Source organism: Cydia amplana, chromosome 4, assembly GCF_948474715.1.
Source record: "Cydia amplana chromosome 4, ilCydAmpl1.1, whole genome shotgun sequence".
In the NCBI taxonomy this organism is placed as follows: Eukaryota; Metazoa; Arthropoda; class Insecta; order Lepidoptera; family Tortricidae; genus Cydia; species Cydia amplana.
Genome location: NC_086072.1, coordinates 19,078,471 through 19,105,084, shown reverse-complemented (window position 1 = coordinate 19,105,084; position 26,614 = coordinate 19,078,471). Strand labels below are relative to the sequence as shown.

The following is a 26,614-nucleotide window of genomic DNA, read 5'->3' as shown; positions in this document are numbered from 1 at the left end:
GTTAAATAGAAGTTGGTATACCTGGTCAAGCAGATCTTGTCAGTAGAAAAAGGCGGCAAATTTGAAAAATGTAGGCACGAAGGGATATCGTTCATAGAAAATTTGAATTTCGCGGCTTTTTTACTGACAAGGTTTGCTTGACCAGCTATACAATATTATACTACTCTTTGCTGTAGCAGTTATTTTAAAACACAACTTTTAATATAAAAAAAAGTAGGTAAGTTGACTTTGACGTCACTATGTAATGTCACACAACCTAGGAAAATAGTTTGGCCAGGGACTGTCTCATCTCAAACATAGACAGAGAGTCATACTATCTCTTTATTTTACACTAGTACTAGCACCCAAAAGAAAAGGATGAGTATAGTTTTTTCTGTTCTTATTTAGCATGAATCTAGTATAACTGGATTGGGCATGAGTGGTGGGGATAACTGACAGAACGGGATAGTCTTAATAAGACTATCCCGTATACATAAGACTGTCTTATGTATCTTTCAGTAGGAGTAGCAGCGAAAGCGCTATTATTGTTTGTCCTTGTCACTGTCTCACATCTTGTTTTATTCCCCACCGTAAATTGACCACCATGATTGGTCGAATTCATTTGTTGCCCACCATAACGCGACGCTATGATTGGTCGAATTTATATGTTTTGTCCCTCACGGAGGCACGCGTAGACCACTTCTATAGGATGCTACCTTCTATGTTATTTAGTGACAATTTGGTTTGACCAACTCCAACTATATAACCACAGACATGTCATTGTCATCGCTGACGCTTGATAGACAGCTGGTGTGCGAAAGGGAAGCCATTCAAGCAAGGCCCCAACGTATCCGTTCTCTTTGACGGCGCAGGAACTTGTATTACTTTTCTTTCCTCCCTCTTGTGAAAATGCCACTTGCCAAAAAAGGACAACTATACTGTTGACAAAACGAACTTCAAATCCAGTTGTTGCCGTTTTGGTGGTTACAAAGCTGTGTATGTGTGCGTAAAAACGTTTATGTGTGCACTTTTAGGGACGTAAAAGTCGATTTTAATCATGTTATATATCGATAAACGCTACACAGCGGAACGGAAAAGCGATTAATTAAAGCTTCAATTTCTTCGTTAAAAATAAACAAAATTGAAATGCTAATGGATTATGAATATATTATAATATAATAAAATGATTCAATTATTGCGGAACACATATTTTAGTACGTATTTATGTATTGTAATTAAAAATCTGAACTTTCCCTTCGTTCCCTGCTGTGGCGTATAAATAATAAAATCGTGATCTGATGACTATGATAAAGAGTAAAAGCATTTTTTGTTCATTTTAGGTAGCGGTAAACTTTTCAAGTAAAATTCAAATCGCAAGAAATGTCGATAGTTTATCGATATGACTTTATCGACATGGCTACAGCAAGGTGGTTACATATTGTTAATCGTACATAAAAACAATGTGGCAACAGTGACAGCTCGCTTAGGGTCCATCTTTAGAAATATTATATCTATGCATTCAAGACATCACGTATATATGAACATCCCATGAGTGCGAAAGAGTCAGACTACAAATGAAATGAAATGAGAAAAAAATAAAACGTGACCATTTTTGACTTTGACACTTTGACAACAGCCGCGTACGCAGTGTTGCCAGATCGTACCTTTTAGTACGGTTTTGCGTACTATTTTGGATCCTTGCGTACCTTTTTTGTACGCAGCGTACATCGTACTAAATTCGTACCTTTTGAAGTACGATAGTTTAAAAAAAAAAAAATCGGTATGTTGGTTAATTCAGGGCAAAATTTCTAATTTGAAAATAATGGCCAACATAAAAAAGTACCATGTGTCCATGTACATGTAGGTACTATAAGGAAATTAAAATTATGGACAATATATGTCCAAACAATGTACTTACGTAATTACAAATAGCAGTTGCAGTCGGCAGTTGTGTCTTAACAAAACTCTGATAGTCAAAATTCGGTCGGCCATAATTTTTCATGTATATCAATTTAACTTTGTTTATGTTAAAATGTATTAACTGAGAGAAATACTTAAAACAAATGAGTTGTATTGTGTACTTTAAAATACTTAGTTCTTTTTTTAATTGCAATCGCAAAATGATAGCAAAATGTAGGCAAACGCTGATGCTGTCTTATAATATAATAACCTTTTTGAATCTGAGGGCCTCCCGCGAAAACCGAAATAAGCAAATTGCGGGGTTCTTTCTTTTTTACTCCAATGAAGGCGTAATTAGAGTGACAGACAAAGATGCCCGCAATTTGCGAACTTTGGTTTTCGCGGTTATAGCCCTGAGGGTCAACCGCGAACCACTTTTGACTTGTGGTTGTGGCCTCTCTGTCTCACTTATGAATTCGTACGTAAGTGTGACAGGGAGGCAGGCAACACGTCGAAGGCGGTTCGCGGTAGGCCCTCTGGACTATTCAAGTTATTTTTTTTCCAAACAGGGCTATAACCGCGAAAATAGATGTTCACAAATTGCGGGCATCTGTCTCTGTCACTCTAATTACGCCTTCATTGGAGTAAAAGAGAAAGATCCCCGCATTTTGCGAATTTAGGAATTCGCGGTAGACCCCCAGATGTAAGAAATTTATCCTAAAAAAAAATCCGTACTTTTTTTACCCAAATCGTACCTTTTTTGACGTACCTACGTACAAAAGCTGGGAGCGCTCTGGCAACACTGCGCGTACGGCCTAGAGCGTACTACCGAATTTTATTTTTGAAATATAGACACAAAACTGGAAGAAAACTATTAAATAAAGTACCACAGTGAAAATGGTGTCTTGTAGTGTGCCGGATTGCAGTGTCACAGGGCCAAATAATCCAAGCAAATACTCATTTCACAGGTAATTATGATATTCCGAGCGAAATTTTCTTATCGATATTTTGTCAAATTAACAGCATAAAAAGTGTAAGAAGCCGGTTTATACAGTTCATTATTCGTTTTTCTTCCGTTGTGTGCTAATATTTTGTCATATTAGTCAATAATTAAGAATATTTTGTGTAAAAACATAAACTTACTTTACGCTAGGGCTGGACAAAATTTTGTAAGTTTGGCAACAAATCCAGTTTCATTCCAGTAATAATATGATTGATATCCCTGCCCTTTCCTTTGCAGATATCCCAGTGACCCTGACTTACGTCGGAAATGGTTGCGTGCCATTAACAGGAGAACTTGGACTCCACATAAATATTCTGTTGTTTGTGGCAAACATTTTGAACCAAAATGTTTCAGGGGAATAGTGAAAATAAATCTCAAGATCGGCTCGATCCCAACTTTGTTTGTACCTGTAAGTATGCCGACTCATATACCTAATAATTTTTAATCTCGTATGAGGTCCATAAAATAATTATAAAAAAATATTTATCTAATAATGTCGAAAAACAATACACTCCTTTTGGGCAGTCATGTAAAAGTATTCCGCACTTACTATAATATTCCTTACATTAAGAAGAAAGGGGACTGCCAGCCGCTACTCCATACATAGTCCCCATTTTCCTCTCTGGATTGACATTATGGAAAATAAAAAGCCAAGCCACACATGTTATAAATATTGCAGCTAACACTATTTGTTGGATTTTTCAGGTTGTAATAACAGAAAGAATGCCATCTTCTTATATACATAGGAAAACACCTACACATAAATCGTTTCCTATTGAGCCGAACCCTGGACCTTCTGCCACCGCACCTAGATCGCCAACAAAGACAAGACTAAAAGACAAATGTAAAAACCTTGAGGAAAAGATAGAAAAGAAAAATAAAATTATAAAGGGCTTAAGAGCTCAAACCAAACGTATGGTTAAACGGGTTGTGACTTTAAAAGAAGTTATTCGGCAGTTAAAAAGGAGACCAGGGCTACAAAATCATCTAAACGAAGTGGAAGCAAGTGTGGAAGTAATAGAGAGGGTAAATGGTAGAGCAACGGGTGCCCTCAGTCATACAGATGATTATGACGATGAGAAAAAAACTGGCCTTGACCTTACAATTTTACAGCCCAAGGAGTTACTTTTAGAGACAATAATATATTGACCTTTGTTTACCACTCGTTAGCACATTAAGAAAGTGGTATTCTCGTTTGGACTGTGAGCCTGGTTTTACTAAAGAATCTTTTAACACCATATCAGAGCTGGCAAAGAGATAATGATGATGATGAAAGAAATGGATGAATGAAGAAATGGCTGACTTTTTATTTTAATTTTAATAAATATATATAAACGTGAAAGACCTGACCGACTGACTTAAATCAACACACAGCCCAAACCGCTGGGACTAGGAAGTCCAAATTTGGCAAGTAGGTCTTATAAGGTCTAGGGGTCCACTAAGAAAGGATTTTTCAAAATTCATCCCCTAAAGGGGTGAAATGGGGGTTCAAAATAAAAAAAAACTCATGGCATGGGCAAAAGCTAGTTTGTAGTATAAGGCTGAAATTTAAATTTAATTATTTTTAACCATGTTGAACTGTGCACATAATTTTAATTCTTTTTTCTTGGTGACAGCTGTAAATGGCCATTGGAAGTTGCCTGTTAGTTTTTTCCCTGCAAAAAGCTTTACGGCCTCAGAAAAAGCGAGATTGCTCAAAACATGCCTGGATTTATTAAGTGATGCAAATTGTGACGTCATCGGCATAACTTTTGATGGAATTTCCTCCAATATAACTATGGAGACGGGAGGCGCGTGAGCTCTTCAGACAGCTCGGCAAGCGCCTAAGGGAGAAGGGGAATGACCCCCGTTCTGAGTCATGGCATAGAGAAAAAAAATACATAGAGTGCTCACTCCATACATCAGTTTTAGTAGCAAAAAGACTATTAACATCTAGCATCGAGTAGCGGAACTATCAGTACTGCTACTTGACAATAGATGTAGCATCGACCGGAAAGTCTTATGCTGTTGGGATAAGACTTTCCGGTCGGTGCTACATCTATTGTCAAGTAGCAGTACTGATAGTTCCGCTACTCGATGCTAGATGTAGACACTGAAATTAGTAGTCTGAACGGATGTATGGAGTGAGCACTCTTGTCTTACTATATTTCTCTATGGTCATGGCTTGTTCAACAGGTCTCCATCGCCATACAGCGGGGTAACGCTGCAAGTGTGATGGGGACCTTTGGACCCGGCATGGCTCAGAACGGGTTTTAGTTCTTAAATTTTGAACGTATTTATATTACTGAAATCATCTTCCTCGCGTTGTCCCGGCATTTTGCCACGGCTCATGGGAGCCTGGGGTCCACTAATCCCAGGAATTGGCATAGGCACTAGTTTTTACGAAAGCGACTGCCATCTGACCTTCCAACCCAGAGGGTAAACTAAGCCTTATTGGGATTAGTCCGGTTTCCTCACGATGTTTTCCTTCACCGAAAAGCGACTGGTAAATATCAAATGATATTTCGTTCGTAAGTTCCGAAAAACTCATTGGTACGAGCCGGGGTTTGAACCCGCGACCTCCGGATTGCAAGTCGCACGCTCTTACCGCTAGGCCACCAGCGCTTTTTTTTTTATATTACTGAAATAAATGTACCAAATATAACTATGGTAAAATTGCTCGGTGGGTCAGTTACGGCACCTCCATACCCACAGTGCAATTTCTTCACTATATAAACGACATTTTCGACATTTGCAATTCCCGAAATTTGAACAACATGAAATTAATAAAACCTCTATTCTATGTCCTGGTAACAAAGATGATAGTACAAATAACTTATAGCTTGATTTATAAATATAAACTCTGATTGACCTTCATGGTGCGCTTTACTTAATAACAAATATATCTAAATTAGTTGGCAACATATTTACATTATAAAATTTATACTTAAATAACATTTTTGATACTCGAATTACGCAAAATCCACGCATGTGTCTAATAGATCACGTATGAGTAGATGAGTACTGTGGTTCACGTATCCTGGGTAAAATCCGGAGCAAGCTAGGAAGATTAGATATTCATTCCAGAAGGCTTCGGTAATCAATTGTAGTTTTCTTACAGTAAACCTTAATTATAGCTTGATATACACATACAAACACTGATAAACTTCTTAGTTTGCTTGGCTTAGTAAGAAACATATTTTCACCACACCAGCTCGGAAAGGCTTACTTTGACTTTTAAATGATGATTTTGGATGATAAATATTTAATAACATTCATTTGGATTAATTTGGTTTGATTTTGTTTGATATTTTACATTTAATATTTGCTTCAGGTTGGCAAATTTTGTTTAACCCTCGTGCTTTGAAACCCTCGCAACGCTCAAGATTCCATTTTTCGAACCACTCGCTACGCTCGTGGTTCAATTTCGGAATCTTTCGCTTGCTCGGGTATCAATATTAGCACGAGCGGTTAAACAAAAACTTTGCCCCCTTGTAAAACAAATAACTATTAAATATAGACGGTCAACCAAATCTTGTCAGTAGAAAAAGGCGCGAAATTCATATTTTCTATGGGACGATATCCCTTCGCGCCTACATTTTTCAAATTTGCCGCCTTTTTCTACTGACAAGATCTGCTTGACCAGCTATAGTTGGCAAAATCATAACATAGGAATCTTATTAGCCAGACATTACAATATTAGTACTAGTATCACGCAAAATCCACACCCGTGTCTAATAGGTCCCGTATCAGTACTGTGGCCTTCCTGGGTAGTATCCGGAGCAGGTGGCCTAGGAAGAGAAGGTGTTTAGGCACTGACGCTTCGGGGTAATTCCGACGGACGCTCTCTAGTATACTGGAGGCTGCCACTTGCGGGGTTATAGTACCAAAGTAGCTTGGTATCCTGAAACATGAGGAAATCCATACTAATCACCACATAGTATAAAACAAAGTCGCTTCCCGCTGTCTGTCTGTCTGTATGCTTAGGTCTTTAAACCTCCGCAATGGATTTTGATGCGGTTTTTTTAATAGATAAGAGTGATTCAAGAGGAAGGTTTATGTATAATTTGTTAACCCGTGCGAAGCCGGGTCGCTAGTAATATTATAAATGCGAAAGTGTGTCTGTCTGTTGCCTCTTCACGCTTAAAACGCTGAACCGATTGAGTTGAAATTTGGCATAGTTTGAGTCCCGGGGAAGGACATAGGATAGTTTTTCTACTCGTCGACTGCAATGCTTGAATTAAGACTTCGTATACCAAAGTGATATCGCATACTTTTTCACTATGGGACCCCAACTCAACTATAATATTCATTTCGATACAGTTTAGTCAACTATAATATTCAATTCGATACAGTTTAGTCAACTATAATGAAATTGACCAATCGAAAGCGCGGAGCAAGTACCAGGGCCTCATGAGTTACGAGAAGGTGTCGTTGACCAACCGGCCGGGGGCGCGGGGCGCGGGGCCGGGTCGCGTACGAGTATGAAGGTATCGCGGCTGCTCGCGCATCTTAGCTGTATACTTTTGATTTTTTTACCTACATATATGATTCTTCTACTAGTTTTAAGTATTTTTTTTTGTTGACTCGTAGAAAAAGTATTGTATACAATAGTGATATAATCAAGCTTATAATCACGATTGTATAAAATACTATTTTATGTCGGAAGTCATCCCTAAAGAGGGTGGAAACGAGAAAATTAATGAATTGCCTGTTAATTGGTAATAAGCATATTATGCTCAACATTATTGCTATTTGATGTTATCCAGGCGCTGTACTTAGGTAAGTACTCTAACTGCTGGTAGGTACTAATTCCACGCAGACGAAGTCGCGGGCAAAAGCTAGTAAATAATAACAACTTTGATTAAACGGTCCAACGACCATTTGAACTTGTAGGGCTGATTTTATACAAGTTTAAAGACAGAGATATAACTATCACAACATGCACAACACAACTACAAACACAAAGCGGTCATTAGATAAGCAAATACGTAATACCAATAATCCTTGACCCGGATATTACCTTGAAAACGAAATCCATGGCTTGATGATAACATTATTGCGAATTAATGAAACTAATTAATTAAAAAACAACAATGATAACTATCATACAAATGCAATATGCATTTTATATTAACTACTTAGCACTTTATTGGTATGTACATTAAAAAGCAAAATTGTGCTTTTAATTTTAATATTCACGATTTTTGAAATGTTTAATCAGTTTTTATGACTGACTGGTGACAGACGGACAGTGGAGTCTTAGTAATAGGGTCCCGCTTTACCCTGAAAAACAGTTTACGCACCTTAACCTCAATTCCGAGCTGTCTTCCCCTACGATGAACGGATAGATGTGGGTCAGGGTCACGTGGACCCCGTCTATCCTGTTTATTCTCAGGTCCTCCATGAGGGATTCTGCCAGCCCTAGAATGAAACGTATAATAGTATACGTAATATAAAGTATAATATATCGCTTTATCGACGTCAGTCAGGGTGCCTTTTACAGGAGTCAAAGCTCTGAGCTTGATGTAGCTGATATTAGCTACAACGTGGCCGCGGTTCTTCGCCGTTACATGAAGTTGTCAGTTAGACTCAGTTCTATGGTTCTAGTTATAATTAGTTACCTTGGACAGCAAACTGGGCGACACTCAATGGCATCTGATCCTTGATGTAGCTGAGACCGGCTACTGAAGTCAGCGCTACTATGTGGCCGCGGTTCTTCGCCGTTATATGAAGTTGTCAGTTAGACTCAGTTCTATGGTTCTAGTTATAGTTAGTTACCTTGGACAGCAAACTGGGCGACACTCAATGGCATCTGATCCTTGATGTAGCTGAGACCAGCTACTGAAGTCAGCGCTACTATGTAGGGCCGCGGTTCTTCGCCGTTATATAAAGTTACCAGCAGTGGCGTAGCTAGAGGATATGGCGCCCGGGGCAGGTACCAAATTTGCGCCCCCCCCCCCCCAAACGAAGTGAACTAACGAAAGGGTTACTTTTTATTACTTATTAAAGTTTACTTTTGATTTAGACAAAGAAGTGTTTTTTTAGTCCATCGGTGGCTAACAAGCGTACGACTCACCTGATGGTAAGCGGTCACCGCATCCTACGGACGTCTACACTCCAGGGGCGTTACATGCGCGTTGCCGACCATTTTAAAACTTATACACTTCTTTTTTGGAGATCTCCTTAGACTTGAAGATTCAATATCGCTTGTAAGTTTGGGATCGTAGACTATTCATAGCGCGCCTTTGGACTGATTTGAAGGGACCAAGGTGGCATCTAGGTGCTCCTGCCCAAAGGTGACAGCAGTACTCATTATATGGGATCTGTCCATGGTCGTACGCAGCATTTTTTAAGGGGTGGGGCAGAAGTAGGGGAGGCTGGGGACGTTGTAACAGGGTACGGTTGAAACAGAGATTCTTAGCTTATGGTCAGAGATCAGGGTGGGACAACTGCCCCACCTTGCCCCACCGTGGGTACGCCTATGGATCTGTCTGCCCCAGAGTAAAGTATCGCCTCCCTTTATTGAGCACACCGAATTTTTTGGATACGAGCGCAGCCTACCCAGCAAGGTGGCTACGAAATGATTGGACGTCACTGATGGAGATGTCAACACCGAGGCTCCCAATACTCCATGACATGGGAAGGGTTGTGCCTTGAAAAATGAGGTTTTCTTAGCGGTAAACGCGCAAAATTGAGCCTTGGTGGGATTGAATTGGACTAAATTCTCCCGATCCTACATCGAAACTCTGGATAGAATGCTATCATTAAGTACCTGACACAGGTTTTTCACGGCATTCTAGTATCACAGAACGAGCGATGTTGGCACGGCATGTGTTATACAGGTTGGTCCAAACCTTGCCGTCCAAAAATTTTTTTAGATTTCTCACGCTGTGGGCTATCAGAATATGTATGTTAGCCGACTTTTCGTAGTTTTCGAATTATGGTTTTTATTTTTATTACTTTTAACTTTTGTTGAGAAATCAGTCGGGGTGAAGCAATTATTTATTAAAAAAAATATTGAACTTTTTTGAATATTTTTTTTGTAACATAATCTTTCACAACCGGCGCAGTTGCTAAAAAAAATCAGCATCCTCACTTGGCTGAGTTGGGAAAAAAGACAAACTTTTACGTTCAAGCATGTCAAGCTTAGATGTTGCCCTTACCTAAATAAACTAGGGGCTCTGTGAGCTGTAGACCTCGCGAGCATAGCTTATTGGAACCGTGCACGATGACAGCGCCACACAGTGGTTTGATCAATCAACAATACAAAGATTTTAATTTATTTCAAAAAATACGAAGTTTTAGTGAAAAAAAAAATACAAAAAGTTATGTCTTACTGGGGATCGAACCCAGACTTTCTGTGTGCAAACAAAAAAGCGACTGTTTACAAAATGCGCCATGATAGTTCTTTGCTAAGCTGACGAAATTCGGCTACTCATTCTCGAGTACAAACTAAATATCTAAATACCGCCTAAACCAGCAATACAATTTTTCTGCATTTTTTTCCATTTACTATGTAAATATGTCTCAAAAAGAAAATACTCTTGTGATATCGATACGACTATTTGTTTAAGCGCGAGGTATCACAACTACTCCATTTTTAAAAAATTCCAAAAACGGGATCGACAAAAAATTTTTATTTACTCATAGAATCTGGTCACAAAATTTCACAAGAATCGGTTGAGAATTGTGACCTGTGGAGGAGAACATCCGGACATACAAAAGCAAAATGCCCGAGTCAAAACGTAGACCTTCGCTTACGCTTCGGTCAATAAAAAATACAAGCGATTTCAAGGACTTTTGGTCATTTTAGAAACTGCTAGACCCTACGTTTTTTTAAAAGGTCAAAAAAGTGATACTTAATAGTCATAATTTGTCAGAGTCGCCGTCAAAGGAACTGAGGTGCAAAGCTTCCAAATTAGTAATTCATTACAAAAATCCTCTTTTGTTATTTCTACTATTATTTTATGGGGTCACTTCCCCATCGCTATTTCATGTTATCAGTGCAAATACCACGAACAATTATTAGAAGGCATAAAAGCAACGCAAAGCTTCACCCCGGAATTTTTAACAAAAGTTAAAAGTTAAACTCGAAAACTACGAAAAATCGGCTAATACATGGGGTATATTCTGATAACCAACGACGAGGATTCTAAAAAAATTTTTTGGACGTCAAGGTTTGGACCACCCTGTATACAGGGTGGCTAAAAAATAACTGCATTTCCGTTACCAGGGAGGTTTTGGGATTATACTGAGCAATTTTTACTATGAGACCAACCCCTAAGTCGCGAAAAAAAAATTTGACTGTTTCCTACATTTTGGCTGGTCCATTTTCTATGGGAGGTCTTTTGCCCATTTTGGCGCCCCCCCTTGGACGGCGCCCGGGGCACGTGCCCCCCCCAGCCCCCCCCTAGTTACGCCACTGGTTACCAGTTAGACTCAGTTCTATGGTTCTAGTTATAGTTAGTTACCTTGGACAGCAAACTGGGCGACACTTAATGGCATCTGATCCTTGATGTAGCTGAGACCGGCTACTGAAGTCAGCGCTACTATGTGGCCGCGGTTCTTCGCCGTTATATAAAGTTGTCAGTTAGACTCAGTTCTATGGTTCTAGGTATAGTTAGTTACCTTGGACAGCAAACTGGGCGACACTTAATGGCATCTGATCCTTGATGTAGCTGAGACCGGCTACTGAAGTCAGCGCTACTATGTGGCCGCGGTTCTTCGCCGTTATATAAAGTTGTCAGTTAGACTCAGTTCTATGGTTCTAGGTATAGTTAGTTACCTTGGACAGCAAACTGGGCGACACTCAATGGCATCTGATCCTTGATGTAGCTGAGACCGGCTACTGAAGTCAGCGCTACTATGTGGCCGCGGTTCTTCGCCGTTATATAAAGTTGTCAGTTAGACTCAGTTCTATGGTTCTAGGTATAGTTAGTTACCTTGGACAGCAAACTGGGCGACACTCAATGGCATCTGATCCTTGATGTAGCTGAGACCGGCTACTGAAGTCAGCGCTACTATGTGGCCGCGGTTCTTCGCCGTTATATAAAGTTGTCAGTTAGACTCAGTTCTATGGTTCTAGTTAGTTACCTTGGACAGCAAACTGGGCGACACTCAATGGCATCTGATCCTTGATGTAGCTGAGACCGGCTACTGAAGTCAGCGCTACTATGTGGCCGCGGTTCTTCGCTTTCATGGCTGGGATGAACTGGTCTATGAGCTGAAATTAGTATATAAAAGAAATCTTTAATTTTTAACAAGCAGAAACGTCTGCAAAACGATGCCTAGAATAAAGTGGATTTTATTTTTGCTTTAAAAAGTGCAAAATAAGATACAAATGCTTCGATATACATACACGCATCAGCTCCAAGAGCTGCTAGTGAATCATAGTGAATCAAAATAAATAATAGACAAAATCCACTCTTACCCAGAAAAACGATGTAAGTGTGAGATCCAAAGTTTCATGTATGTCTTGCGGAGGTTGCGTGAGCAGAGATCGCGGACTGGGAATGCCGCAGCAGTTGAACAGCATGCTGAAACACAAATTTAAGATTTTATTTACAAATATTGTAAAAAAACATTGTACAATAATATAACAGCATGCTGAAATACAAATTTAAGATTTTATTTACAAATAAAGTAAAAAAACATTGTACAATAATATAAAATATACATTCATCTGTATCAATTAAAAAACTCTTAAGCGCATCCTGTAAAATTGCTGTTTGCCACCCGTTGTAACAGTAAGCAGGCGTGGCTCACTCCGCAATTTCGTCGCGTCGCAACATGTACCTAAAAGTAGTCCCACACCAATTTTGGTGGCTAGCCATAAGCCGCGCGTGGCGCTTGCGCCACCTAGCGGTCATATCTGTCCTAATCGTAACAGACGCGTTTTGTTAGGGAGTGAATCTTCTGTACCTAGTACTATTATTTATTATTTATTCTGTGTCTATTTAGTAAGTAAGACAGAAGTCGCTATATATTTGTTGCTGTATATTCAAATAATTCCTATTCAGAGTGGTTGAAACTCCCCAAATATGGTACATCTACTCATATCATACTTATGATTCATTTATCAATTTTAAAATAGAACCTAGGAAACTAACCTAACAAAACCTATCTCCTTCCGCACTTGTGTCGCCAACTCCTCAACATTCTGCTTCTTTGTAATATCACAAGTGAAGCTAAGTGCCGAGCCGCCGCGCCGCTTGATCGCGTCCAGGGTACCCTTGTTGTTGGCGCTGTTCTTGTCTACACAGAGTACAATGGCACCTAGATCAGAGAGCTGGATGGCTAGCTCCCGGCCTACTCCTCTGCCGGAGCCTATGACCTGTAAATTGAGAAATAGTTTTTTTTTTGTTCATATCATGTGTATTTTTCATAGCCGCAGTCTTAAAGATACAATAAAATTTTGCTCTTTTATTAACTATTTATTTCATCATTATTGCACAAATGAAAAATCTTTGAGACAAAAGGTGGAACTTAATGCCACAAGGCATTCTCTACTGGTCATTAAGGCAAAGCAGAGAGGTTGTAGTTGGTGCTATCACTACAACAGGAAAAAAAATAATTATAATTATGCTAAAAACAGAAAAAATATGATAATTGTTTGAATTTGGATACATTGATCCTCCACATTTGTCTTTATTTTATTTTGCCACAGAAGCAAAATGACATTCTAAATTTAAAATGTCAAGGTCTTTTTTTGCCCCTGAAATTACACAGACAAAACTTACTAAAGCCGTCTCCATATTCAAGGACTTCATGGGAGGTGGCCAGAACAGCTCATACATAGCCTGCATAATGGCCAAGGCTGCATTCACCCACACCCACATGAAGTCTATCATCAGGATGCCTAGTGAGTAGACACGGAGTAACAACTTGATTGGAAACATTATGTTTAGGATGAAGCCGAATATTGTATCCAGTTGACGGTTCTCCTGAAAAAAAATGAAGGTAGGTATTTTAAATTCATAGAAAAAAAAGAGAAAAAAACAACTGGATGGAATTAGAGTGAAATTGAGGAAACAGAATATTAACGACGACTTACCATTTTGCTAGAGGATATGAACTACATAAAAATCTGTATAATAAATATTACTGAAAGTTATTAATGTAACGTATTCCAGAATTTGTATGATCGACGAAATGAATCGTCATCAGACACAGAATTTGGTCACCTTGTTGCGAAACGGAACTGAACTTACTCATTTATAATTTGATAATAAACAAACTTGATAACAGAAAGGTCTGATAAAAGTTAAAAGTTGTTCAAGATCATTGTAGACATTGTATTTTGATTAAGGTTGACAAATAAGTGACTTTGACAATATAGGCAATGTTCCAAAAGTAGCATAGCCCTAATGCTAAATATTGCGACACACTCAGCCGTGTTTGACCAAGTGTTGTTATATTTATAGTTTGTCAAAGGACTGTCTCATTTCAAACATAGACAGAGAAAATAATACTATCTTTGTCTTACACTAAGTAGTACTAGCACCCAAAAGAAAAGTATGAGTATAGTCTGTGCGGAAAGAGAAGAGTCGTAGAATGTATTGGATCCCATACATTTCACGACTCTTCTCTTTCCGCACAGACTCTATAGTTTTTTTTTATCTTATGTACTGACAGTTTGGTTTGACCAACTATATCTTTGACACAACGTTATTATTTATGAACATACCCATATATTTTTTTCATATAGCAACATCAATAAAAACAACAAACGTCAAATTAAAGGTCAATGAACTTTCAAAAAGTCAAAACTCGGACAGAATACATATACAACAAATGGGCAAATAATACTAATCAATTTATTGTAAAAAACGAAATCAAATAGGCAATACGAAGACATAGACAATCACGACTATAAAACTAGTTGTAAAAAATCACATCTCAGTAAAATGACGTTTGTTTATCAAGGAGATACCGATTTAGAGGCTAAAGCTAAAAAAGGTATCACAAATCTCTTAACTAAACGTAGAATATCTCATGCCTACTCAGACCACGCCTTCGCAAGAATAAGAACCAGCCTTACAATCTCTTTATTGACAAGACAACTGTTTCAGCTGCTGAACGGATCTCAGAAAACATGCATATCGTAGCCAACGAGCCTTCCCTAGCCTTGTACAGGCTACAAGAGCATGTGAGGAAGGCCCTGCCGCCCATGGTGGAGCGCAGAGTCGAAGTCACGAAGCTACAGCATGAGCTTCAGGGGCGGTGCTATGACGTGGAGTATGCATTGAGGTAATTATCTAGTTCTAGAATATAAACTATTTGTCCAGTTGCTCAAATGTTCATTAATATTTTAACCATTTAGAAGTTATGAACACCTAAAACGTCGCGAGTCATGCTCGCAGCACTAAGGATGCTTATAAGTTTTATGTTATGGCTTACACTATCACTAACCTTCAGTCTAACAAATAAGGTTTACATTGACCAGACTTCACTTTGAGAAATCCTGAAATACATTACATTGTAGGTAGTCATTGATATCATGGTAATCTGTTTCTTGAATAGGTCAACACACCATAGGTCAGCCCCAAGATTATGACGGTGGAATGTTGTGGATTCTTAAATTTAGTTAATATCTATATTTATTTCCATTATTTTCTATTTCAGTGCAGTAAAATCAATGGACAGCGCAGCAACCAGCTTCACAAACATACAGGAAATGCTCAAACAATCCATATTTCTAAAACAACAACTGAAATACGAGGAGGGTAGGAGAAATAAAAAAGATTCCAGTTCCGTTTACAAACGTCTCTCCGCACACATTGTTTTAGACTTACCCGATCTTTCAGAGTTCTCGATGGTTAGGGAGACCACTAACCGGATAGAAAATATGATGGCGCACGCCAGGGGATCCTCGGCTGAGTTGCATAGGTCTCATACTACATTGCATTGAATTATGGTGTAGATCAGCTATACTTAACCTTTTTTTTATCAGGGTCACAAGGATGGTTTTGCCTTGTAGCCTCAGGCAAGATCAATTTGCTTAAAGGTGATGTTCGGAAGTCAAAGTAATGTAGCAGGATTACCTGGCAGGCCACCCCTTTAACAGGCTGATATTTCAAAAATGACAATGGAATGTCAGTCTTACTCATTGAAAATAGGACACATGCTAGAAGTGCCGTATGTAGGAACGATTGTAACAATATCGCCTGAAGGATAGGGTTCGAGGACTAGAGAAACAGGGCCTAAGAAAACCCACAGTCTGTCATATTCAGTGGTAGAGAAGTAGTAAAAAGTTAATGTGAATCTAGTGGATGGTATTTATAGTGTTAGGGTACTTAGGTACAGAATAATTTATACATAATTATTCACGAAAAATTCATCTAGGAGCTATGCCATGAAAGCTTGTCACTATAATATGGCCGACGCGCACATATGAGGGTAGACCGATCGGGGTCTACACAACTTTGACACCCACCCGCTATCTTCAGTTACCAGTGAACAAGATGCATGTAACTGCGTAGAAATATCGGGACCTCGAGAACAATACAAAAGGTAATCACGCGGTTCATATACCGGTCGATATAAGTCTAGTGAAACTAACCGTTAATCATTCAAAACTGTCATGAAAGCTTGTGTTTTGTAATACTTTTAACTCATTGGTAAATCGTACACCGGCTCTCGGTCTGTATAGTAAAGACGCTAAGTACGAAGAATTTCGTCCAATAACTCCCCATTTCCTATCTCTATAGCTAGTTCCGCTCGCACAGTGGCATCGACCGCGACCGCCGGCATCATGGGCGGGACAGCAATATAATTATGCGCGTACGATAGAGATAGGAAATGGCGAATCAATGTAAGAAATTCTTCGTGCTTAGGGTCCATACTTTAGCAATATGGGCGAGGTTAATACCCTCCGTCCACTAGGATCCATTTGGTAGGATCCATTATGGATCCGAGTTAAATACATTTTCGCCCTTCTATTGCGTGGTGGCGGTGTGTTCATAAAACTCGTTTCGTATTTCTTTTTACATAAATCAAACTTATCCAATATAATATTTAAATACTTAATTTAAAAAATTAAACTAATCTTACGCGCAGCCATTGGTATGGTACCTATTAGTAAAATGTTTGTAAAAGGCTTTTCCTATGTCAATTTGGTCCCTGGAAGGCGTGGCTCACTCCGCGATTTCGTCGCTTTGCTACAGGTAAAGTTTATTTTTTTATTCGGTAGACTAGAATGACATTTCATAGTATGAAATGACACATGATGTTCATACTATGAAATGTCATTTTAGTCTACCGAATAAAAAAATTGACTTTAGCTAAAAGTACATCCATTCCACACCAATTTTGGTGGCTAGCCATAAGCCGCGCGTGGCGCTGTCGCCACCTAGCGGCCATATCTGTGCTGATCGTAACAGACGCGTTTTGTTAGAGAGTGAGTCTTCTGTACCTAGTACTATTATTTATTCTGTGTCCCTGATTACAAACACAATTTATTGATGTGCTTCTAAATCTTCTAATGCTGTTGATTTTGTATATGCTAACAACTTGTCTAAGGGAAAGTAAACAATGTAACACAAAAACGCTTTTATTTGCATGCACTAACATACCATATAAACCTTTTTATTTTCCAGTGTACCTACTGAAATGACAGTACGATTGCCCCAATTTGATCACTCGATCCGTCATTTTCGTATCTGGCACATAAAAACATAGCTTAGTATTTCTACAAATAAGAAAAACAAATGAATCATGGGCTGATGGATAGAATGGAGCATCTTCGTGAATTGAAATTATTTAAAAACTTAACAAAACAATTGCACTCTAACAGAAACTTAAAATTATAGTCTTATTCTTAACAACGCAACTATCTAAATAAATAGGGCCATCGCCAGAAAAAAACGGTCTTTGTCGTTTGCGCAATATACTCACGCAAATAGATTAAGACGGAAAAGGTCATTGACCTCGTCTATCAGGTTAAAGTTTTCAGCTACGGTAAATCTTCAAGAGAGAGTTACTTATGTGTTGTTGAATGATGCATCTGACTTTCCGTAGCTTGTCAAGAATTCGCCTAGGTACAGTTAGAATTTTCGAATTAAAATAAGTCACACCACACTGTGATGGAGGCTGTGGTGGGAATGACTTTAAATAAGTAAGTACAGTCGCCATCAGATATATCGGAGCGGCCAAGATGTTCACAAATATCTGAACACGCCTCTATTGTCAAGGCGTAAGAGTGAGTGTTCAGATATTTCTGAGCACCTCGGCCGGTCCGATATATCTGATGGCGACTGCACCTACAACGAAATAATATTTATCAATCTAGTGATAGCTGAACTGCTTGCTGACTTGCTTGAGGGAATCGGATCTTAGCGTAAAAAGCAACGTCAAAAGCCACCCACCATTAATAGGTACTTACTTAAAGCACTTGGTTAGGCCACTACTGAAAGATAAGCTCTAGAATTATCTCCGAAAGATCACAGACCACGGCAAGCCCTTCAACGAAGTAATATCATACTTCTTCCGGAACTTCTCCAATTCCAATAACTTCTGTAAATGTACTTTCTTCTTCTTCCTTGCTAAGAGCTTTAGACAAGGCCAAAAGTACTCGTCAGGATCGATGTGGATCTTATAGCCTTCTGATATGTCGTTGTAAACGTAGTCCATGGCAGTGACTGTGATGACGTAGGAATATACCGTCTGGTTTGCTTGTACCAACTCCTCCATTTTACTGAATATCTCGGCGTAGTTTAGTGAGTCTTTCACTTGCACGTTTGCTAAAACCTGACGAGAAAAACTTTTTAGGAAACATAGTTCGGTGATAGAGTCAGACCAAGCTAACTGGGCAGCGATTTTTATAGCACAGACTGTGCAAGTGCTATTATAAACGTCGAACTTATGACATTATAAGTTAGACCAATTCTAGTAGTTAGGTACCACCCACAGAACAAGTAGAATGGCGATGCGAGCAGGGTACGTGTCGCCGCCGGTTATGAGCAAACGCTCGCATGCTACTCGCCCGCGCTGACCGAAAAACGTAAACATGCCTTTTGCGCCACAATAACATTCAGATTAAGAAGCCAGACATCAAATCTGTCTAAAGGAGGCGTATCCATTCACCACGCACACAAGTTTTTACTACCGTTGCGCGAGAAATGTGGAAATGTGGAGAGGAACGAGCGGCGACACCGGTTTTTTTTTTTTTTTTTTTCCATTTATTTAGGTAAACAAACAGCCACTACAAGTTATACTTATTACACTAATTACCATAATATCTACCATATGTGTGGCCCACGGCGCTTACCACTAATTACTATGAATAATGTTCATTCAGAGCTAAACTAATCACCGTTAGTCTTAAGGGCTCCCGGTGTCAACAACAACATAGAATGGTTAGTTATATTTATATATTTGGTAGGTACTGGAAATACATTATAAGTAAGAAACTGTAAGAAGTACCTACTTAAATTGTAGGGTTTGTTAAAACATCAATAATACGTTTTTTATAAACACTTAAACTACAACCAAAAATATCTACGTGATTAAATTTTTTATTGTAAGTATAGACAAGTCTGCGTAGAGGAGCGCGCTCACCAGCGTGCGTGCGGCAGCGGCCGGTTACAAACAGCTGGTGCGGGCGCGCCTCTCGCTGCCTACTGCGACTGGGTACTCTATAACTGAGTTTGTTGTTAAGAGCAATACAGTCAAACTGATTATTACAGATGCCATATAATACTTTTGCTTCAAGTAACGAGCGTCTGGAACTAAGATCTAACATACAATATTTTTTTAGTAACTCTGGATAAGATAATCTACTGCGATTACAACGATAGTACATAGTATTGAGAAATTTTTTTTGAACGGTCTCGAGGGCCTCGTTATATTTACTATAATAAGGGTTCCAAACAGCTACATTGTGTTCCAGTTGGGGGCGAATTAGTGATTTGAAAAGGTGCAGATATGTGCCTGGGAGACGAAAATCGATACTAGAGCGCATTACAAAACCATACATCTTGAAAGCTTTGCTGGTTACGTTATTAACATGTTGATCAAGGTGTAACTTTGAATCTAATGTAATTCCAAGATCTCTTATTGAATGGACAATGGCTAGTTTGGTGTTACATAAATAATATGAGTCATCTAGGGTTAATCTTTTTTTTGTAAATTTGATAAGTTTACATTTGTCCATATTGAGGCTAAGTTTATTGGCATGACAATAGTCCGTGAAGCGATTTAAGTCCTGCTGAAATTTCTCACAGTCGTTGTAATTACTAACAGTATGATATATTTTGAGGTCATCTGCATAGAGTAAGATATTACAATAGTTAAAGCAGGAACTTATATCGTTTATAAATATTGCGAACAGCAGTGGACCCAAAATGGATCCCTGTGGAACTCCGGAACTAATTGTAGTAGCATGTGACTCGTACCCTTTTATGGTGATTTTTTGAGTGCGGTTTGTAATGTAAGACTTGAACCAACGCCATAAGTTTCCACGTATGCCATTAAAAGCTAACTTTTCAAGAAGCAGTTGGTGGTCCACCCTGTCAAAGGCCTTCCTGAAGTCAGTGTAAACACTGTCTACCTGTATGTTATTGTCTAGGCTTTCGAATAGATACGTAGTATAGACAAGAAGATTCGTAGTTGTTGAACGACGTTGAACGAAACCATGCTGATATGAAATTATTTGATTATGTATAGTTGGGTAAATTTTTTTATGGACTATTTTTTCGAAAACCTTTGACAAAGTGGACAAGATAGATATTGGTCTGTAATTCTCAACCAGGTGTTTGGAACCTCCCTTATGTACTGGCACAATGTTTGCTGTTTTCCATATAGTTGGAAAAACGCCTTCATTTAGACATTTATTATATAAAATAGTTAGTGGTACACTTATTGTTTCTGAAACTTTTTTAAGGAATATAGGAGGGATATTGTCGGGGCCTTTACCTTTAGATACGTCAAGTTGGTTTAGTTCATGGGTAATATTACTTGTAGATATATGTATATTGTGTATGTTTATATGAGAAGTCGGATTATTTTCGGGGATGTCAAAATCGTCACTTACTGTCGAAGGTTCGAAGACGGAAAGAAAGAAATTCGAGAACATATTGCAAATTTCTACCAAGTCATTGGATTGTACATTTTGATACGACATAGTGTTAGGTATCTCTGAAGAGTGGTTACGATTTGAAATGTAAGTCCAAAAGTATTTTACATTGCCTTGTATGCTGTTTTCCACTGTATTTAAGTGTTTATTATAACATTTAACTGATTCTGATTTAAATCGACTCCTTAGCTTGGAAAAGGTCTCATAATCGACTAAATTTGTGTATTTTTTCCATTTTACCCACGCTTGCTTTTTATTTTTGTATATGTGTATTAATGCAGGGGAAAACCAACGGGGAAATTTACCAGAATAGGTTTTTTTATACGGAATATATTTTTTTACTATTGTGTAAATACGTTCGTAAAATACAGTTACCGCACAATCAGCTGATAAGTTGTTGAGGAGGTCGGCCCATGGAGTTGACTCAAGTTCTTTAATAATAACTGTATAGTCAGCTTTGTCAAAACAATGTTTATATTTTGGCGGTGGGGAAATGGTTTTATTTTGATTCTTAAATGGTACTAAAACGTAAAACGGAGGGTGATGGTCATCAGGAGGTACAAGAGTGATGGGAGCTTGAAAGCAGGTACAGTTAGAATCGTCGGTGAGGAATAAGTCTAAAATCTTTCCCCCTCTGTTGTGAAATATATTATACTGAGTAAGGTTATGTAGCTCGATAAAATCAATAAGGCACTTTTCACGAAGGGATATATTTTCGCATGATATTACACTTGAATGGTTTCCTTGATATTGCCATACGAGCGAGGAGTAATTATAGTCTCCAACAATCCAGTAACTATTTATTTCAGCCTCTGAAAGTAGCTCCTGTAACTGTTCAAAATGTATTTCGTACGTTAAGGTCGGTTGCTGCGGTGGAATATACACCGCACTAATGACGTGTTTCCTATGATGACCAATCGATATTTCGACGATTATGTGATCCACAAGAGGTGGAAGCGCGGGTCGACCGGGCGGCGCCGGTAGCGGTGCGCGCGCGGCCGCGCGGTGCTGGCGCAGCACGGCCACAAGCACGCCGCCACCGATGCCGCGCCCACTGCCCGCGTAATCCCGATCACAACGGAACACTGCATAACGTGAATCCATGAACTCGTTATTAGCTATATCTGGGCATAACCAGGTTTCCGTTAAAATAATTACGTCATAGTCATGAGAAAGAATATTCATATATAAGGTATTTAATTTTGTACGAAGGCCCCGACAATTCTGATAATATACAGAGTATTCACTGTCCATTATTAAATTGCGATAGGCTATAAATGTTCTTATTATGCATTAAACTTAAAGGTAACTTAATATTCACAATATACGAGTACAAGTACATGTTGTGTCTCGCATCGTTTAGGTACAGGTACTTATATAATAGACCGCTCTGATATTTTGGTACTGTTGTAGGCATAGGCAGATAGTTAGTAGAAAATACATATAACATAATCATCAGTAGACATGAGAATTTAGTAATTAAACGGCAATCACAAATAGAAATTTGCATTACATTTCCATAAAAATAATAAACGTGTGCGCATCTTATTGTGTCAGGAGCTCGTCGCTGATAACTTAAGTAGGTCAAGGTCGTTTCGTATGGCGAGTACTGGAGATGTGTCTTCTTTCCGCACTAAGATGGATGCATGCCTCACCCAGACGTACTTGTAGTTGTGTTTCGAGGCGGCCTCACGTGTCTGTTTTAGCAGTAATTTATTTTTAAGCGTTAGGTGCTCATTAAGGTATATTTTTTGTGAGGGGCCGCTTAGCGCCAATTGAGTCGTATTTATTCCCTTCGCGGTGCGGAATGCAGCTAAAATGTTGTCACGTAACATAACTGATGTGAGACGCACTATTATGTTTTTTGGCAGAGTTGAGTTAGGGTTAGCGTGCGGAACCCGGTGAATTGACACGATGTCACCTGGCGTAAATGTGATCCTGATGGCGGTTCCGATGTTGTTAAAAATTGTAACTAAATTTTCGCCCCGTTTCTCCGGTATGTTACATATTTCCAGGTTGCTCGTCCTTGCCTGTTGTTCCATTTTGTCTATAGTACATTCGAGCATGTGTATACGGCTGGCCTGTTCCTTGTATGTTGACACATTCGATTCTATGGCCTTGAGTCGGGTTTCTTGCGAGTCCTGACGCGAGCTGGTAAACTGCAAGGAATTATCAATGTCGTTTACTCGACTTTCGACCTCCACAAGTGTTTGACTGATGGTAGTGTTATCTCGATTAAGTTTGTTTATGTCCGATTTGATTTCAGTTAATGTCGCCGTAATTTTTGAGACCTCTGTTGTCAAGCAAGCAGCCAACGCCGTGTTTATAGTCGCGGTTATATTGGTCTGTATGTCCGAGAACTTGCGATCAATGACTTCTCCGATTTCTTCAGGTAAATTTGAGGCTCGCATGTTGTCAAACTTACGCTTCCGATTTTCCAAGGAAAGATCTGGGTTTGATGAATATTTGTGCGGCGGTGATCTAAGCATAACGCTGGCGGTAGGCGCAAGAGCCTCGTTCGATTCTATATCGGTTTCGTCGTGGTGTGTATTATCGTGCATTCCGCTCATTAGCGCTGCGCGTGAGCGAGAGCTTGGGTTGAATGTCGATGTGAAACAAATAGCCGCGCACAGATGCGAATCTTAAAATGTTTTGCACTGAGATCGTTACGCCAAAACAGACGTTTAACACTGCACTTTAGGTTCACTCTGTGTTGTTGCCGAAATAATGCACTTAATTTTTATTTAAACTGTTTAGACGGAGATAATACACGCGTGCTATCGCTCTGAATGACTCCGGACGAATTGTTCCGGTTCCGATACTAACTGCGCGCGATAGCCGTTCTAACCTCTTTAATATGTTCTGTGGTACCACCCAACTATATTACAACTATGGTCCACACGTTCAATACGTAATTAAGTATCACATTAAAATACCTAGCAGACAATACAGGTTTTGCCCGAGTTATTTATTCCTTTGGTGAAAATATTTTGCCTTGGATGCGAAATTCAAATAATAAGTATTCACCCTTGGACGATGATGGGCTATCTATATACTGTGGGTGGTTTTATGATATTAAAAGCTTAGTTGGAGCCAAAGGCGTTGCCAGTAGGAGGCAAAGCAGCGGACATAAAAAAGCAGTATGTACGACATTCATAAATAAGGCAAAAGAAAATATATTATTAAGACTATTTAAGATGCAGAAAGCAATACATGTATACCTAAGATAAAAGGTATTACAAAAATCATTATACATAAGGCAATGGAAAATATAGCTACAGTGGGTTAAGAAAGTGGTCTACCAGTTTTGACAAAAGTTTCTGCGAGATCTAACGATCGCTAACGTTGATTTTTCTAACGGAGTTTAAAGTAAATCGACCTTGTTGTCTCATGACGTTCAAACGAACCTCAACCGTAGCGTGGTAGACCACTTTCTTGGCCCACTGTACTATAAAGCAGTAAGTAAGTAAGATACAAAACCTCGACAACACTACCAACCAGCTACCAACTGCCAATCTTTCTAACTCACACCAGACACATCGTTGACGCTGAAACTCTCGAAATGCCGACTAAATATGGCTTGTATATCGACCTCGTCCTTCAGATGTACCACCACCGTGTACCCTTTGGAGCTGTAGCGCGCCACCAGGGCGTCTATGTGGTCCACGTCGACTAGCTGCCCGTTGATCAGGATCCCTAGACGGTTCGTCACCGCCATGTGGTTCTCGATGCTGTACACAGAGAGGAGTTACGGAGTACAGTCGCCATCAGATATATCGGAGCGGCTAAGGCGCTCACAAATATCCGAACACGCCTCTATTGTCAGGGCGTTAGAGTGCGTGGTCAGATATTGTGAACACCTTGGCCGCTCCGATATATCTGATGGCAACTATACCTTAGATAGCGTGCGTCCTGTGCCCTAGAACTAAACGCGCGTAGATAACGCTGTGTAACTTATTAGCTTTAATATGCATACGAGTAAGTATATGTAATGTGTTAAATAGGCACGCAAACAGATACCTACAATAGGTAACATGAAAGGAGCATGTGTGTATATTAGTCAGTTCAAATCTGGAAGGGCATCAAGGTTGAACACCTACTTTTTCCAAGAAACGGAATCATTCCGATCCCCTTCGAATTTGCGCCAGAAAAATTAACGTCTGCAAGTTCGCTTGACTAGACAGGTTTTGAATACTACAAGTCATTGAAATTACGTCTGATATGCTTAGCACAAGCTTGCTAAATATCTTTGTCACTCTTTACTTACCTAGCTGAACTAACTAGTAGCGCCTGTCCCTGCTTCCTCAGATGGTAGAGTATGTAGACCATGGCGCGGTCGACGGAGTACTGCTGGTACGCCGTGAACTCGTCCAGGATGAGAACAGGCGGCGCTCCGATCACGGCCACGGCGAAGTTTAGCCGCGTCTTCTCATTTTGGTGCAGGCGGAATACGTTCACGTTTGACACCTCATCGAGTTCTGCAAATTTGGAAGAGGACTTAGGATTAGTAACATGTGAACAGTCTGGTTGGCTGACCGTCGAGAACAGACGGTATTTTGTCGTGTGGTTGTCATGTCTAATTTTGAATTTAATATGTCCGTAGTTTCTAAATATTTATTGGGTCGTATCTCGTCGCATAATAATTGATTGTCATAATGTAATGTTACGCATAAAACTCTTTTCGCATAATTTTTCTCCAGCTGAAACAGAAAGTATTTTGCATAGGTTGTGTAGAACAAGGTAGGTTAAAGTATATTTTTTTATTCGGTAGACTAAAATGACATTTCATAGTATGAAATGACACATGATGTTCATACTATGAAATGTCATTTTAGTCTACCGAATAAAAAAATAGACTTTAGGTTAGGTTTCTTTTATAATTTTTCAGAAATGTTAATAGTTTCAGCACAATAACAATTATGCGAAATGAGTTTTATGCGTAACATTACATTAGGACAATCAATTATTATGCGACCCAATATGGACCCTCCAAATATGTATGTCAATCAGCCAGTCAGTCAGTTTTGGTCTACGTCAGGTCACCACGGAGGTTGGAAGCATGATGTAATTGATGTTTGGTCCTTATTTCCGGAAAGAAATACCTCCGCAAATATGGAACTGAGGGCAACTGCTAAAATAAGGACGCCGCAACAGAAACCCCCCAAATACATTGTTGGGGTTTTTTTCTTGCCCATGATCTTGTCAAGATAGAAGGGAATTGTTTGATAAGTCCAGCATGAGCGGGTTTTTGCCGAATTTGTGGGTTTCTCGCCCGAAGAATTATCCTTATGTTATATTACTTAGATAGTTTTCGATTGAGGAAGGTTAACCTAAAGCATCAAGGAGATTGGAGACTTCCTCGTGGACGTAATGCCGCGGGATTCCGCGCAACACCGCCATCATCCACAAGGAATCATACACCGTCATCCACGGAGGCATGGGGCAGTACTCGAAGCAGCTGAACGCGACGTTGCGAGAATACTGTGAATGACACATTGATATGAGTTGGTTAAACTACCTACTACATGGCGGTTCCAATCACAGTGAGAAGGTATTCATCAGTCGCCAGCTGTTGACCTGTAACCGGGCTAAGTAATGCATTTAATAACATTTCGGTTAGCCATTGAAATGACTATGATAATTAGAGCTGATATTTATTATTAAGTAGTTTTTCACGT

At 39.3% G+C, this 26,614-nt stretch overlaps 3 protein-coding genes across 3 annotated transcripts in view; 1 reads left to right on the top strand and 2 right to left on the bottom strand.

Annotated features, from left to right (window-relative positions):
* Nucleotides 1-6,563: 6,563 nt before the first annotated feature.
* Nucleotides 6,564-13,968, bottom strand: LOC134647424 (epidermal retinol dehydrogenase 2-like). Its single transcript, XM_063501778.1, has 7 exons — nt 13,917-13,968; nt 13,603-13,806; nt 12,973-13,196; nt 12,294-12,399; nt 11,957-12,086; nt 8,167-8,284; nt 6,564-6,764 (listed from the first exon to the last, which is right to left on the bottom strand). The coding sequence occupies exons 1-7, from the start codon at nt 13,917-13,919 to the stop codon at nt 6,572-6,574; spliced, it is 978 nt and encodes a 325-aa protein (XP_063357848.1). The 5' UTR covers nt 13,920-13,968; the 3' UTR covers nt 6,564-6,571.
* Nucleotides 13,969-14,753: 785 nt separating this feature from the next.
* On the top strand, nt 14,754-15,802 carry LOC134647675 (BLOC-1-related complex subunit 8 homolog). The gene is made up of 3 exons (XM_063502030.1): nt 14,754-14,821; nt 14,935-15,112; nt 15,488-15,802. The coding sequence occupies exons 1-3, from the start codon at nt 14,770-14,772 to the stop codon at nt 15,771-15,773; spliced, it is 516 nt and encodes a 171-aa protein (XP_063358100.1). The 5' UTR covers nt 14,754-14,769; the 3' UTR covers nt 15,774-15,802.
* A 2,455-nt stretch (nt 15,803-18,257) lies between these two features.
* The window catches only part of LOC134647546 (ABC transporter A family member 4-like), a gene marked incomplete at its 5' end in the record, with an annotated part of 44,929 nt that continues 36,572 nt past the window's right edge, over nt 18,258-26,614 (bottom strand). Inside the window, 4 exons of the mRNA XM_063501899.1 lie at nt 18,258-18,610; nt 24,466-24,667; nt 25,204-25,414; nt 26,267-26,417. Coding sequence (XP_063357969.1) covers nt 18,290-18,610; nt 24,466-24,667; nt 25,204-25,414; nt 26,267-26,417 — 885 coding nt within the window. The remainder of the gene's footprint in view (nt 18,611-24,465; nt 24,668-25,203; nt 25,415-26,266; nt 26,418-26,614) is intronic.

Bases quoted from the DNA above. Each gene is read 5' to 3' on its own strand.
- LOC134647424 (XM_063501778.1), bottom strand. The intron at 13,197-13,602 runs GTAAGTTTTGTC...CTCAATTTACAG, and splicing joins TGAATATGGAGACGGCTTTA to GTCATAGGCTCCGGCAGAGG. The intron at 8,285-11,956 runs GTAACTAACTAG...GTTTCATTCTAG, and splicing joins CGCCCAGTTTGCTGTCCAAG to GGCTGGCAGAATCCCTCATG.
- LOC134647675 (XM_063502030.1), top strand. From the start codon at position 14,770: ATGACGTTTGTTTATCAAGGAGATACCGATTTAGAGGCTAAAGCTAAA. The intron at 14,822-14,934 runs GTATCACAAATC...CAACTGTTTCAG, and splicing joins AGAGGCTAAAGCTAAAAAAG to CTGCTGAACGGATCTCAGAA. The intron at 15,113-15,487 runs GTAATTATCTAG...TTTCTATTTCAG, and splicing joins GACGTGGAGTATGCATTGAG to TGCAGTAAAATCAATGGACA.